The sequence below is a fragment of the Schistocerca nitens genome, chromosome 1 (genome assembly GCF_023898315.1).
Source record: "Schistocerca nitens isolate TAMUIC-IGC-003100 chromosome 1, iqSchNite1.1, whole genome shotgun sequence".
Taxonomy (NCBI): Eukaryota; Metazoa; Arthropoda; class Insecta; order Orthoptera; family Acrididae; genus Schistocerca; species Schistocerca nitens.
This window is the reverse complement of record NC_064614.1, coordinates 1,192,335,588-1,192,351,461: the sequence shown is the minus strand read 5'-3', so window position 1 is coordinate 1,192,351,461 and position 15,874 is coordinate 1,192,335,588. Positions and strand designations below refer to the sequence as shown.

The 15,874-nt window shown below is 38.1% G+C and overlaps 1 protein-coding gene across 1 annotated transcript in view; it reads left to right on the top strand.

Annotated features, from left to right (window-relative positions):
• The window catches only part of LOC126200889 (serine protease snake-like), a 77,546-nt gene that overhangs the window by 52,231 nt on the left and 9,441 nt on the right, over positions 1-15,874 (top strand). Inside the window, exons 3-4 of the mRNA XM_049936744.1 lie at positions 845-945; positions 1,140-1,249. Coding sequence (XP_049792701.1) covers positions 845-945; positions 1,140-1,249 — 211 coding nt within the window. The remainder of the gene's footprint in view (positions 1-844; positions 946-1,139; positions 1,250-15,874) is intronic.

The window sequence follows — 15,874 nt, the reverse complement described above, 5'->3', positions numbered from 1 at the left end:
CGCAGAACATAGTTTTGGGCTGCCATATGTCTTCATTCCAACACTTTTTTCTATAAAATGTTCTTGTTGCCCTTCCAAAAATACCTAGAAAATGTAAACCATTTCACTTAGTGCCTTCTACACAGAGAAGTGCTTGCTTATTTACATCTAGGTGTACTAACTTAACACAGGATTGGAAGATTAATGCAAATTTATTTTCATTACAGAGGTAGTGTAGGGTATAATTCACATATGACAGTTTTGTCCCTCAATAAATCATACTTGTGTGTGTGTGTGTGTGTGTGTGTGTGTGTGTGTGTGTGCGACCTTCATTAAACAATCCACTCCACTTATATAAAGATGTCTGAGTTCTCTTTAAAAAGGTGGTTATTCCATTAAAATTCATCATTGTTTTTTATTCTTCCAGACTGTAACATGAAACAAGCAGTTTAATTATGATATCATCATGAATGAACCTCAAAAGTTCCATGTGTGTTGAGGAATGTTTTGTCAGTGCAGTTGCAATACATAATTAAAGGATTTTGAATACCCTACCCAAAAATAATTAAGCACAATGTAATTAATTATAGGATAATTTTGTGGGTTACTATCATTAGTTACTAAATCATAAGTGATTACTGACATGTATTATGTGAATAAGCCTTAAACGATAGGATTCTTGAGAACTGATGAATGAAGTTTCACAAGTGTTCACTGAGGCTGGCAAAAGCAATGGGGCAAAGATATATTTCTGATAAAAACAGTGTAGCAAAAGGCATATCAGCAGTTCAGTTATGGTATGGCTCAGTGGAAAAAGCAAACAACTTCAGTCCATAGTATTTTTGTCTTATTTTTGTTTATATAGAATGTGAAAAGAGTGCACAACTAGCTACAGTGGATGAGTGCCCACCTATTGAAATGACTCCTGGCAAGAATATAGCAGTACCAGGCCTATTCCCCTACCTAGTGAGTATGCTTGGAACATTAAATTTGTAATTATTGTCACAATTATTTATTGATTTATTGTTTTTAGTACATACTCTTAATATTTTATGTAAATGCAGACTTCCTTGTCAGGCCATTATCACAATATGTTTCTTATGCCATAACCTTTAAAAATCATGAAATCTTTGTAGAAAGAAATGTCTTCTCTGTTTCAGGCAGTACTAGGGTATGGTAATCTAAGTGACAGCAAATGGCTTTATGCTGGTGTGCTAGTGAGTGAATCTTCTGTGCTCACCTCTGCACGATGCCTAGGAAATTGTGATCTGTAAGTATTAAGTCATCAGGTACATTATAGCTTTCTACAAAAATAAAATTAAGTTAATATAATTTGCCACACATTCCTTGAAGTCTGCAGTCAGATCCAGTCATACCCATGGCTCAGATATTGACAGTCTCAGAAAAATGTAATCAATATGATAAAAATCTCTATTTACAAGTTCTGCCAAGTAATTTGTTACTGATTAACAAATATTGTTAAAACTGTACACTAGCAATCACAAGAATCACTTCATCATCCATTACAAATTTAATAAACTGTTACCTTCTCCCTACCCCCTCACATGAATACTCAGTTCAAAAATGAACCTGGAAATTTGGCTGCCAAAGTTAGTAGAAATGTATGTATTTATTAAAAGATTGATGTGTCACATTTACATGAAAGATCTTGCCAAGAACCTAAGAAAAGTATGGTCCTACATCAAGTCACCCATTGACCAGTCTGGTTTGGCAATAGGAGACAGAAAAAGGAAAGCTGAAGTTTTACATTTCCCCTTCAAAAAATCATTCGGGCAGGAGGATTTTGCAGATACCATCATTTGACTGTCAGACTGACTGCCATGTGGAGTTAATAGTAAGCAATTGAAAGAGTTGAAACAAATAAATCACTAGGTCCAAATGGGATACTTTCTTATTTAATGTAATTGGACAGTTACTTATTTAGCTCTTCTTGGTTGCTTTCATAGTTTAATTCTTATATGCCTACAGTTTTAGTAACTGTAAAGTACAGATGCACACAATCTACAGTGCAGTTGTCATTTCTTTTGAACAGCAGCTAAATGGCTCAGTATGGTGCTGGCCTCCATTGGTGACACATTTCGAGAGTAATATGTTATATATTTTGCTTTCTGCATGTGCTTTTATAATTAATTCTTAAGTTAATAGTACTAGGGTAGATAGAGCAAGTGGATACAGGACTAGTTGGCTGCAGCTCCAAACAGCCAAAATCTCTTTCAGCCATAGTCAGCTGTCTTCAGCCTGATGCCTAAAGGTGTTGTGGTTGTGGAGAATGTGTTGCATCACTTGGGACACCTCAGGTAATTACTTATTTAGCTCATGGGCTCTGCTGCAGGGTGTGCAATGTAGGGAAGCTGCCATCACTGCAAGGTGACTGGCAGGTGGAATACACTTGCACCACTTGAGATGGAGAATGAAGGAGGCGGTCTGGCCCGCCCAGTCACCCTTTGAGTGGACAGGTGGCCACTCCTCCAGCAGAGTCTGAGCAGGCACATGGGGACAGGTTTTTTTTTTTAATTTTAATTTAATTTAATTTAATTTTTGTTCTTTTTTTTTTAACTCGAATGTTAGGCTTATTACGGAGCCAATAAGAGAAATAGCAAAATGCAATGTATTCTCAGTATGTCTGTATGGGGGTCTCATCCATGGTGTGGAGGAGATCCTATCAGCAGCTATTGAGGATGCAGGGTACTGTTGTCTGCAAGTTGTGGCTCTCGTCAACACCAATGACATCTGTCACTTGGGTTATGGGATCATCCTCAGTTCATATAGGTGACTGGCAGTAGTAGTGAAGACTATTGGCCTTGCTCATAGGGTATAACTCAGTTTTCAGCATCATAGTCTAGGTTGCAAGCAGAACTCAGTTTTCAGCATCATACCCAGATTTGGTTGGGATCATTTGCTTTGGGGCTGACAAGAGGGTCTGAACCAAAGGCTCCACGGGTTGTGTGAAGATCTTTGCAGCTTTCTGAAGCTGCATTATGGGCTGAATTACTATAGAACTCAGTCATAGTTCAGGAATTCACTACACAAAGAAAGCAGCTACATGTATAGCAGGGTACTTGTAGAGAGCATAAGGGTTTTTTGTAAGCTAGGCGGTAGATTGACATCCTCCACACACTCACCAGGCAGTATGCAGAGTGAAATTAGACTGTATATAAAGTAAAGACACTGTAGCAGTCAAAATTTTAACAATAAATTGTGAAGTATTTGTATCAAAGAAGCAGAATTTACTTCCTTTCAGGAAATTTGTTGCAGTCAAATTATTCTCAGAACAGAGAGCTGGCTGAAACCCAGAGTAGAAAGCTCTGAAATATTAATTATGGCATGGAATGTGTATCAAAAAGAGTGATTAGATGGCATGGGGGTGGGGGGTTGTTGGAGAGAGTGTTCATTGCGGCTGACAAAAATATTGTCTATCAAGTTTGAAATTGAGTCTGACGGTGTAGTTATCTAGACATGAGTAAAAGGCCTGTGGGAACTAAAGTTAGTTCTTGGATGTTTTCACCAGCCACCCTATTTTACCCTGACATTTTCAGAATCATTCAAAGAAAGGGTACACTCAGTGGTGCAAAAATACCCAAAGTGTGCAAAATTAGTTTGAGGCAATTTTAACCTATTCAATCTATGGATTAATTGCAGATGGTGTAGTCTGTCAGTTTTGTGAAGCAGTTTTGAACAGTTTCCTGAAAACTGTCTTCAACAGCTGGTTAGATAGCCCACATGCAATGAAACTATTTTAGACCTTGTAGCTACAAACAGGCCTGACCTTATTGACAGTGACAGTAGAGACACACAGGTTACTTATCATTTCATTGTTGTGATAGTGGTTAACGAAGTTAATAAAGCCATTGAGGAAGCTGTGAGAGTATTTCTGCTGGAAAGAGCAGGTAAGCAGTTGTCATTATTTGTGAATGGTGGATGTGAAGGAATTATGATTAAAGTTTAAACTGATTGTAAATTACTCTCTGAAGAAGTTGATGTATTAAGCACGGAAGAGGCTCACCATGGTCTATTAGACTGGTTTATTAAACTGGGAAAAAGCTGAGGAAGCAAAGGCCATTGCACTCTCAGTTCAGAATAAGATGTGAAAATGACAACAGGCAAAAGTTAGAAATAAGTGTGTTTGTAAAAGGACTAATGTGTGAAGCTTACAACTACCACCATCATACCTTAATGAAATATCTTCCTGAGAAGCCAAGAAAATTCTGGTTCTACATAAAATCACTACACAGATCGAAAGCTTCTATCCTATCATCCATTGCCCAGTCTGGCTTGCCAAAAGAAGACAGCAAAGGGAAAGATGAGGATTTAAATTTTCCATGTAAGAAATCATTCACACAGGATGATTGTTAAAAATACCATTGTTTGAACATCACACAGACTGTTGTATGGTGGACATTTCACTTCACTTCACTTCACTTCACTTCACTTACTATGGTAAGAACCATCACTGGCGTAGAGAAGTAACTGAGTTGAAAATAAGTCACCACGTCCAGATAGAACTGAGTTTGGATTTACAGAGATTACTCTGAGATTGGCCCCTTACTTGGTCTGCATTTATCACCAGTCTCTCATCTAGCACAAAGTCCGCAAGGACTGAAAAACAGTGCAAATGACTCTTGTATATAAGAAGGGTAAAAGAATGGACCCACAGAATTAATGACCAATATCATTAATTAGTTTGCTGCAGATTTCTTGACAATATTCATATTTAAAGTATACCTAAGTCAGAAAAGCAGTCAACAAACTAGCACAGGTTTAGAAAGCACAGCTCTTGTGAAACTCATCATGTCATTATCTCACATGATATCTTGCTAACAATGGATTAAGACCAATGGGCAGGTTACAAATCTCTAGATTTCTGGAAAGAGTTTGACGCATTGCCCCCCTGCAGACTGTTAGAAGTCTGAGCATACTAAATAGCTTCCCTGATATGCGAGTGGCCCAGTGAAGTGTGATACGAATGCTCTTGTTCTCTATATACATAAATAACCGGATAGATTGAGGTGAACAGAAAAATGCACCTCTTTGCTGATGACATGGTAGTATATGGGAAAGTATTGTGGTTGACTGGCTGTGGAAGAATAAAAGGTGACTTAGGCAGAATTTCTATTTGGTGTGATGAATGGCAGAATGCCCTAAATGTAGAAAAATGTAAATTAGTGCAGAAGAAAAACAGTCATGTAATGTTCGAATACAGGATTAGTGGTGTGTTGCATGCCAGATTGATTGAATACAGGGTGAAGAAAAAATGCCACACTTGGAGACCAGTATGCATTTCCTCATCCAGATTGAAGATAAGTTTATCTAGCAAAATCATATTGGGTAAACGAGGAGATGGTAACACTGTCACATTGTGCAGCACATTGGAATGTACAGGGGAATGTGTATCATCCCACACTACCGTACCTGCTCTCGTAGCTCACTGAGTGGGCTGCTGGAGCATCAAACCCATGTCCACCATCAGACTATGGTTGAATTCTTGTCACGATCATTTTCTATTTTTTAGACATCCAATCTGTAGTCCTCATCATTTATAAGCAGGCCACCATGTCAAATGACAATAGCCTATCACAAGACAGTGGAATTCATGAAACTGTAACTGGTCTTGTCAAATTCATATGGGGCAGCTTCCTGATGGAGTATACAAAGGATGAATACATTTCAATATGCTTTTCATGCTGGGTGCATCTAATAACACTTTAACCAACACCAGCAACTGGAAAACCACATTCAACAAGTACAGTTTTGTGAATGACTTTCACACCAAGTGGAAGATAACAAACATTTTATAAACAACGTGATATGGACTGATGAATCTAGCTTCACTCGTGAAAGTGTTGTCAACCTCCACAACAGCTGTTATTGGTTGGAACACAATCCAAATATTGGCAGCCGAGAGGACGTTGGTGGTGCATTTCTTGCAAGTCTGTCTTTGGCCTCTATTGATCTTCTGGCAACCTCTTTGCTGCATGGTGTGCTGACGCCAGCACGGAAGGCATTGCATTTTCATGTGCTGGTGCAATGCTCTTGTGGTTGAAGAAAGGAAAATCAACAAAACACCATCAATACAAAAACAAACTCCATAGAACACTAAAGATCAAATAGGCATTTGTAAGCAGTGCCATGGAAGACTGGTGCTGTGCGTGTGCAACTTCTGAGACTTGTGAAGTATATTGCAAGAAAGCTATATGCAAAATGTATGTGTGACTTGTATACGTGGGAAGGTCCGCAAGCAGAATGGGTGAACTTTCATATGAGATAATGTGTTGCCACATGCCAGAGAGACATGGTGCTCCTACAAGCTGTGATAGATGTATGTTAGTGTAAACATACCTTTATGTATAATCTTAAACTGTTCGCATATTGGCATTATCGCCTGCACCCTTTGCTCTGTGGCTTCCAAGGCACTCCCATTGCACTCTATCAATGGTCTGAACTGACATTTTATGCACAAAATCTGCACGTATGACAAACCAGAGTGCACACAGTAGGATGCTCCACACTTGACTATCCAAACACCTTTTCTGGTTTCAACGGCCTAAGTGGTTAGAATGGAGTAATTCCCATTCCATAGAAAGTAGTTTCTCACAGGTGTAAAATTTACCAAACTATCTGTTTAGTAATTCCAGCTTGCAAAATACTAATGTGAATTCTTTACGGGAGAATGGAAAAACTGATACAAGCAGACCTTGAGGAAGATCAGTTTGATTCTGGAAAAATGTGGGAACATGCGAGGAAAAACTGATCCCATGACCTATCTTAGAGAATAGTTTAAGGAAAGGCAAGCCTGCATTTATAGCATTTGTAGACTTAGAGAAAGTTTGTGACAATGTTGATTGGAATGCTCTCTTTTGAAATTCTGAAGGTAGCAGGGGTAAAATACAGGGAGCGAAAGGTTATTTACAACTTGTACAGGAAGCATATGGCAGTTATGAGTTGAGGGGCATTAAAGGGAGGCAGTGGTTGGAAAGTAAGTGAGGCAGGATTGTAGCCTTGTCCTGATGTTATTCAATCTGTACATTGAACAAACAGTAAAGGAAACCCTAGAAAAATTTGGAGCAAGAATTAAAGTTCAGAGACAGGAAATAAAAACTCTGATGTTTGCCGATGGCACTGTAATTCTGTCACAGACAGCAAAGGACTTGGAAGAGCAGTTGAGTGGAATGGATAGTATATTGAAATGAGGATTATAAGATGAACATCAACAAAAGCAAAAGAATGATAATGGAATGTAGTTAAATTAAATCATGTGATGCTAAAGGGTGCAGATTAGATGAGTTTTGCTATTTGGGCAGTAAAATAACAGATTATGGCTGAAGTAGAGAGGATATAAAATGTAGACTGGTTATAGTAAATAATAATAATAATAATAATAATAAAAACCATTTCTAAAGAATAATAAATGAAAAGCACCAGTTTGCTTTTGTTCTACAATATTATTTTTATTGCTAACCGGTTTTCGGCTTAGAAGGCCATCTTCAGACATTAAATGTTAGCAATAAAAATAATATTGTAGAACAGAAGCAAACTGGTGCTTTTCATTTATTATTATAATGTTGTTCTACCAAGAACCGACAGAAGATTCTGTTAATATTTCTAAAGAAGATAAATTTGTTAACATCGAATATAGAATTAAGTGTTACAAGACCTTTCTGAAGGTATTTGTGTAGAGCGTAGCCATGTATGGAAGTGAAACACTGACGATAAACATTTAGATAAAAAACAATAGAAGTTTTCAAAATTTGGTGCTACAGAAGAATGCAGAAGATTAGATCAGTCGATCACAAAAATAATGAGAAAGTACTGAGTAGAATTTGGGAGGCAAGAAATTTGTGGCATAACTTAACCAAGATTGGTTTATAGTTCACATTCTGAGACATGAATGGATGGCCAATATTTCTGTTGGAGGGGTGTGGAGGTTGTAAATCATAGAGGGAGACCAAGAGATGAATACAGTAAGCAGATTCAGAAGAACATAGGTTACAGTAGTTACTTGGAGATGAAGAGGCTTGCACAAGATAGAGTAGCATGGAGAGCTGCATCAAACCAGTCTTTGGACTTAAGACCATGACAACAGCATCAACAACAACAAGTGGCCAGAAGCTGAACATGTTACTCTACAGAATAGAGATGTTGCAGCACAGTGGGGATGTCTAAATAGCATTGTGATGTTAGCATGACACCATCACTCTGATACACAACCCTGTTGTGCAGTGTGTAGTCTTGAAGCTTTTCATGAAATAGGGCACCAGATGTGCAGAAATTTTGAGGAGGCTTCAGGTACATTTTGAGGAAGAAATCCTTTGAAAGACACAAATGTATGAATGGCATAAAACATTTGTAACAGGGCAGGTAGCTGTGGAAAGTGCACCCCACAAAAGGTGACCATGGACAAGCATCACACTAAACATTCGTCCCATACAAGATCTTATTGCAAAAGATCAGTGCTTAAACCTTTCAAACGTTGCTTCTAGAGTAGGAATAAGCTATGGAAGTGCTCAAGCCATTATTGCTGATAAGATCAACTACAGGAACTTGTCTACTATGCAATCTGATACTTTAATGGGGGAAAACAGTAGGAAATTCAATTAATAACTGTGGAACGTCCTCAGAGTCCAGAGTCATGATACTGCATTACCCCATGTTTGGACCACTGAAGGAATGACTTGGAGGACACTGGTTTGATGACACTGCAGAGGTTTAGGAGTTCATGCACAAGTCACTGTGCACATGTTTTTGTTCTTTCTTGGGGGGGGGGGGGGGGGGGTACTATTAAAAAAGTGCCAATGTGATGGGAAAATTTTTGTAAAAAATTCAGGACAGTACGTAGAAAAAAGAAGTGGTGTTCAGAAATGTAAAACTGAGCACATCACAGAACGCAAATGTGTGGCATGCTGCAGCTACAATATCAATGAGAGATAAATGGAATCAGTTAACTCGTATAAATACCAGGGTATAATTATTTGTATGGATGTGAAAATGTGAAATAGAATGATAACATCCATCTACATCTAAATGGATACTCTGCAAATCACACTTAAGTGCCTGGCAGAGGATTCATCAAACCACCTTCACAATAATTTTGTATTATCCCAATATCAAACAGTGCGCAGAAAAAATGAACACCTATATCTTTTCATGTGTGCTCTGATTTCCCTTATTTTATTATGATGATCATTTTTCCCTATGTAGGTCAGCATCAAAAAAATGTTTTCACATTTGGAGGAGAAAGTTGGTGACTGAAATTTCGTGAGAAGATCCCACCACAATGAAAAACGCCTTTGTTTTAATGATGCCCACCCCAAATACAGTATCATGTCAGTGACTCTCTCTCCCCTATTTCATGATAACACAAAACATGCTGCTCTTCTTTACACTTTTTTGATGTATTTCGTTAATCTTGTCTGATAAGGATCCCAGGCTGTGCAGCAGTACTTAAAAAGAGGATGGAAAAGTGTAGTGTAGGCAGTTTCTTCAGTAGATCTGTTGCATTTTACAAGTGTTCTGCCAGAAGCCTACAGTCTTTAGTTTTCCTTCCCAACATCATTTTCTCATTGTTCTTTCCAATTTAAGTTGATTGTAATTGTAATTCCTAGGTATTTAACTGGATTTATGGCATTTAGATTTAATTGACTGATTGTGTAACCAAAGTTTAATGGATTCCTTTTAGCACTTATGTGAGTGACCAATTGACAATTTTTGCACCATGCAGATCTCTTTTTCCAAATGTTTTGCAATTGGTTTTGATCTTCTGACGACTGTACTAGATGATAGACAACAGCATCATCTGCAAACAACCTAAGACAACCGCCCAGATTTTCTCGTAAATTGTATATATACATCAGAAACAGCAAAGAGCTGGACACTATCATGGGGAGTGCCAGAAATCACTTCTGTTTTACTTGATGACTTTCCATCAATTCCTACAAACTGTGACCTCTCTGAGGGGAAATCACAAATTGAGTCAAATAACTAAGATGATATTCCGTAAGCACCCAATTTCGCTACAAGCTGCTTGTGTGGTACCGTGTCAAAAGCCTTCTGGACATCTAGAAATACAGAATAAATTTGAAATCCCTTGTCAATAACACTCAACACTTTGTGAGAATAAGGAGCTATTTGTGTTTCACATGAACTATGTTTTCTAAATCTGTGTTGACTGCGCGTCAATAGACCATTCCCTATGAGGTAATTCATAACATTTGAGCTCAATATATGTTCAAAAATCCTGCTAAATACTGATGTTAATGATATGGGCCTGTAATTTAGTGGATGATTCCTACTACCTTTCTTGAATATTGGTGTGACCTTTGCAACTTTCCAGTTCTTGAGTATGGATTTTCCGTCAAGCAGGTGGTTGTATATGATTGTTAAGTATGGAGCTATTGCATCAGCATACTCTGACAAGAAACCTAATTGTTTTACAGTCTGGACCAGAAGTGTTGCTTTTATTAAGTGATTGAAGTTGTTTCACTACTGTGAGGATGTCTACGTCTACATTACTCATGTTGGCAGCTGTTCTTGATTCAAATTCTGGAATGTTTACTTAGTCTTCTTTGGTGAAGGAATTTCAGACAGCTATGTTTAGTAACTGTGCTTTGGCAGCACTGTTGTTGATAGTATTTCCATTGCTGTTGTGCAGAGAAGGCATTGATTCTGTCTTGCTGCTAGCATACTTTAAACACTACAAGAATCACTTTTGATTACCTGCCAGGTTTTGGGACAATGTTCTGTTGTGGAAACTATAATAACTATCTCACATTAAAGTCTGCAATAAATTTCAAGCTTTTTTGAAAAATTGCCAATCTTGGAGATTTTGCATTTGTTTAAATTTGGCATGCTGATTTTGTTCTTTCTGCAACAATTCAGTAAAGTTTACAAAAAAGAATTCAGGTTTGTATTTGGTCTCCATTTATACATAGAATTTACAGCTGAGTTATCAACACCCCCCCCCCCCCTTCAAATCATAATATACCACAGATATCTTGAACAAAAAATTGTGCACAGTAGTTGGAACAAAGCACAGGTCACACCAGTCTATGAGAATGGTTGCAGAGAATCTGAGGACTTATTCTGAAGTCACATGTAATGAGGTATCTCATCGAGAATGACTTCCTCCACACTAGCTAGCATGGATTCCAAAGACATCACTTATGTGAAACATACCTTGCCCTTTTCTCACATGATTTCTGAAAATCATTTGGCTTACCAATGCTTATTAACAAAACATCAATGATCTGACATCAAACCAAATTTGTGATAGGATTCAGGATTTCTTGTAGGGAGGATGCAGCATGTCATTTTGGACAGTCATTACCAGATGCAGAAATAACTCCATGCATGCCCCAGGGGAGTGTGTTGGACCCCAGTTGAGTGCTTTATATAAATGACTTAGCAAACAAAAGTAATCTCAGACTTTTTGCAAACAATACATTTAACTATATGGAAGTGCTGTCAGAAAAAAGCTGCATGAAAATCAAATTTTGAAGAGATTTCAAAGTGTTGGAAAGACTGGCAACTCGCTTCAAATGACCATAAATTTGAATTTATGCCCTTCACAAAATGCAGAAACGGAAAATTGTAGCACTTTAATCTCATGAGTCACAATTGGAATCAGACTCTTGGGTGAAACAGTCTGTGGGTACATGAAATGGAATAATCAATCACATGGGCTCAGATGTAACTGAAGGTGATAGCAGTCCTCAGATCATGGATAGGATATTGGGGAAGTAATTCCAGTTACTTAGGAAACTGCTTACTCATTGCTCAAGTGTGTGGAACCCATACCTGATAAGACTGACAGGGATTGTTGTTGTTGTGGTCTTCAGTCCTGAGACTGGTTTGATGCAGCTCTCCATGCTACTCTATCCTGTGCAAGCTTTTTCATCTCCCAGTACCTACTGCAACCTACATCCTTCTGAATCTGCTTAGTGTATTCATCTCTTGGTCTCCCTCTACGATTTTTACCCTCCACGCTGCCCTCCAATACTAAATTGGTGATCCCTTGATGCCTCAGAACATGTCCTACCAACCGATCCCTTCTTCTGGTCAAGTTGTGCCACAAACTTCTCTTCTCCCCAATCCTATTCAATACTTCCTCATTAGTTACGTGATCTACCCATCTAATCTTCAGCATTCTTCTGTAGCACCACATTTCGAAAGCTTCTATTCTCTTCTTGTCCAAACTATTTATCGTCCATGTTTCACTTCCATACATGGCTACACTCCATACGAATACTTTCAGAAATGACTTCCTGACACTTAAATCAATATTGGATGTTAACAAATTTCTCTTCTTCAGAAACGCTTTCCTTGCCATTGCCAGCCTACATTTTATATCCTCTCTACTTCGACCATCATCAGTTATTTTGCTCCCCAAATAGCAGGGGATATTGAATGCATACATAGAAGGAAGCACAATTTGTTTCACTCATAGGAGAGCCTCATGGAAATGCATCTGAACTGCCAAACACTTGAAAATAGAGGCACAATTTAGAGGACCAGTATAAAGAGAGGAATATACTAAAACCATCCGTGTTGTACCCAATGGTGCCATAAAGACAAGATTAGACTAATCATATTGTGCAGTTAAGTGAGCACTTTTCACACTCTGTACTCAAATGCACTGTATTGTATTGTATGTTAACCGGGGACCTAGAAACGACGGAGAGGCTCTGTCCCCGCCGCAGTCGCAGTGGTCCGCAACGCCACGACTACTACCGCAGTCACTTCACCCCTCCACCGCCCCACGCCGAACCCAGGGTTATTGTGCAGTTCGGCCCCCGGTAGACCCCCCAGGGAACGTCTCACACCAGATGAGTGTAATCCCTATGTTTGTGTGGTAGAGTAATGGTGGTGTATGTGTACGTGGAGAACTTGTTTGTGCAGCAATCGCCGACATAGTGTAACTGAAAGCGGAATAAGGGTAACCAGCCCACATTCGCTGAGGCAGATGGAAAACCATCCACAGTCCGACTGGTTCACTGGATCTTGACACAAATCCACCAGGCGGATTCGTGCCAGGGTCCAGGCGCTCCTTCCTGCTCAGAAAGCCGTGCGTTAGACCGCATGGCCAACTGGGTGGGCTACCATACATGGTACTACAGAAAGTTCCCTTTTCCACACAATTCCATAGTTTAAAATGAGCGGTTGTAGCTGCAGATATTTTTAGGTTGGTTGGGTTTTCTTAAAAATGATGCTTTATAAACAAAACAATTCTACAGAAAAAATACGCAGTTGACTAATTCCACTGTGGAATGCCTACCAACATAACAGAAACAAAACTTCATTGATATCAATGTCATATTTGTGAAAGGCTGAAAGGGACAATAAAAAATGGGAAAACTCACTTTGCAGCACCAAATTCTCTCTTTTCAGGAAACTCTCTCCTGGCCTGGTTAGCTGAATTATAGAGCAAGTTCACCTTAAATATTACAAAAACTAATAATGTATTTCATTATTTATGAAACAGCAGTTTCTCACAAAGTATCAGTACATCATACATACCTTGGACAATGTACAATACTTTGCTGTGAAACAATCTTTCCATCACTCTCCATGGTGACATACTGTTGCACAGACTCTCATGTGTATTTGGGGTCAGAAGTTACATGCTCCTTGTAATATGCAGTGAAGGAACAAAGTAATGCAGTGTGTTACACCACTCATCAGGAAGGGGGACGTTTGTCAACAGACCTGGATCAATTCTTGTCATGTTAGAACAACCATAATATGGTTACCAGCTCCAGTTTGCCACTAGAAAGAAATTGTTTGTTACCATTAACTATACTCTGCTCTTCAACCTCTTCCATCATCACTGCCTCTAGCTTGGTAATAGCACCATAAACTTAAACCCTGCTGCTTATTAGTTACATGTGCACACGCTTACCTGAAACATTTACGTAAACAAAATCCTATATAACTGCACAGCTATGTTTCACATGCTGGAAGAATTGTTCTATAGATCATTGTGAATCACAAATAGATATCAACAATATTTACTGCTAGACATCATAAACTGCACCTAGAGGCCCATGGCTTACCTCCCAAGTGCATATGGTCTGCCAGCCTACTTCTGAATTTCGTAAACTCCAAGAAACTCCTGAAATCGTTCAAATATTGAGACACTTATTTGAAATTCTTTCTTGTATTCAGCCTTGGAGTTGTCAAGCACACTATTATTCTCATGATGTGGCAAAAAAATTTCATGACCTCTTAATTTAGAAGCAGTGTAATAAAGTTGGCCAACCTTTAAGTCTCTCTGCATACTTCAAATGGTTCAAATGGCTCTGGGCACCATGGGACTTAACTTTCTGCATACTTCCTTCTGCCTTCTGAAAATCTTGTCATATCACCTTTATCTTACAAAACGTGAAGTGCAGGCCAAGTGAACAAAACAATATTATTTGCCAAGAAAGTTACAGTGCTCTAACTTTTTCTAGGCTAAATTTGTAACATGTAACTCTGGTTCACTGGCTTATTGGTGTATTCTCTGTGATGTGCATGGGTGGGACAAAGATAAAAAGTTATAGAATAAAACTATTTTTTTCCTATAAATAAAAATACCTTATAACACCATCTTAAGCCTGAATATCACGACACAGTCTCAAAGTGAAAATGCCACCCATGAGAAAACAGACAGTTATGGACCAGTATATTACAAAAAATAAGCTCAAAGAAAGTTACAACAACACACTTACTTGGTTAAATTTCAAGCCATCAAATGCAGCAACAAGGCAAGTTATTAATGGGCAGATGGATGAAAAAGGACGGAAAAAAGTGGAAATTGCGAACATTTCAACAGAAGAAGGGCAGGAACCCACATATGGTGAACCAGCAAGCCGTATGTCAAACACCATGAATGCCATCCCTGGAAAACATCAGGATTTTTTTCCACTAAGTACACAAACTCAAATAAGTGAGGTAAGTGGTCAGGCAAGAAATGATTTACTCCCTGTACATAATTTGAAATTACTCCATCAAAATGTTCATTCATTCTCAAATAAACTAAATGAAATAGAAATAATGTTAAATGACCTAAAATATATTTCTGTACTGTCTTTACAGAACACTGGCTCAAACAAGATATGTTGGAGCAAACACACATTCCTCAGTTCAAACCTGCAAGCATGTTTTGTAGGAAAATATTGAGTCATGGGGGTACTTGTGTATTTATTAGAGAAAATGTTGAATTCAATAGTGTAACTAAACACCATAAACTGTCCTTTGATAAAGATGTGGAACATTCTACAGCTGAACTACTGAGGCAAAATACAGTTATTATTTGTGTATACAGATCACCAGATGGAAACAAAAAAGTGTTTTACAATTGCATGGAGGAGCTCTTGGAAGAAATTCACTCTCCCAAGAAGAATATAAATATATGTGGCAACTAATATTGATTTCTTGAAATCCAATAATTTCAGAGATGACAATTTAAATCTACTACAATTGTTCAACATCAGTGCAACAGTAACTGAACCAACTCAAGAAACACCAATCTCTGCATCTATTATTGATCAGATCTTGATAAATAGTGCAAATATGCCTATAACATACAAGTTGTAAACACAAGTTTTAGTGATCACAATGCTCAAATTTTTGAAAAAGAATATTTCAGGACACTCAATTCCCAGTAGAATACAACACACTGTAAGGAATTTCAGTACAAAAAATTTGGAATATTTTTGTTCACTCCTGAAGGGTGGAAGTTGGAAAGATGTAAATGACTGTAATGATACCAATGAGAAATATGATAAGTCTATGGCTACATTCAAACATTTTAATGGCTTTTCCCAAGAAAATACCTACATCTAATTCTACTCAAAAAACAAACAAGAGGATTACAAAAGTGATAAGGATATCATGTCAA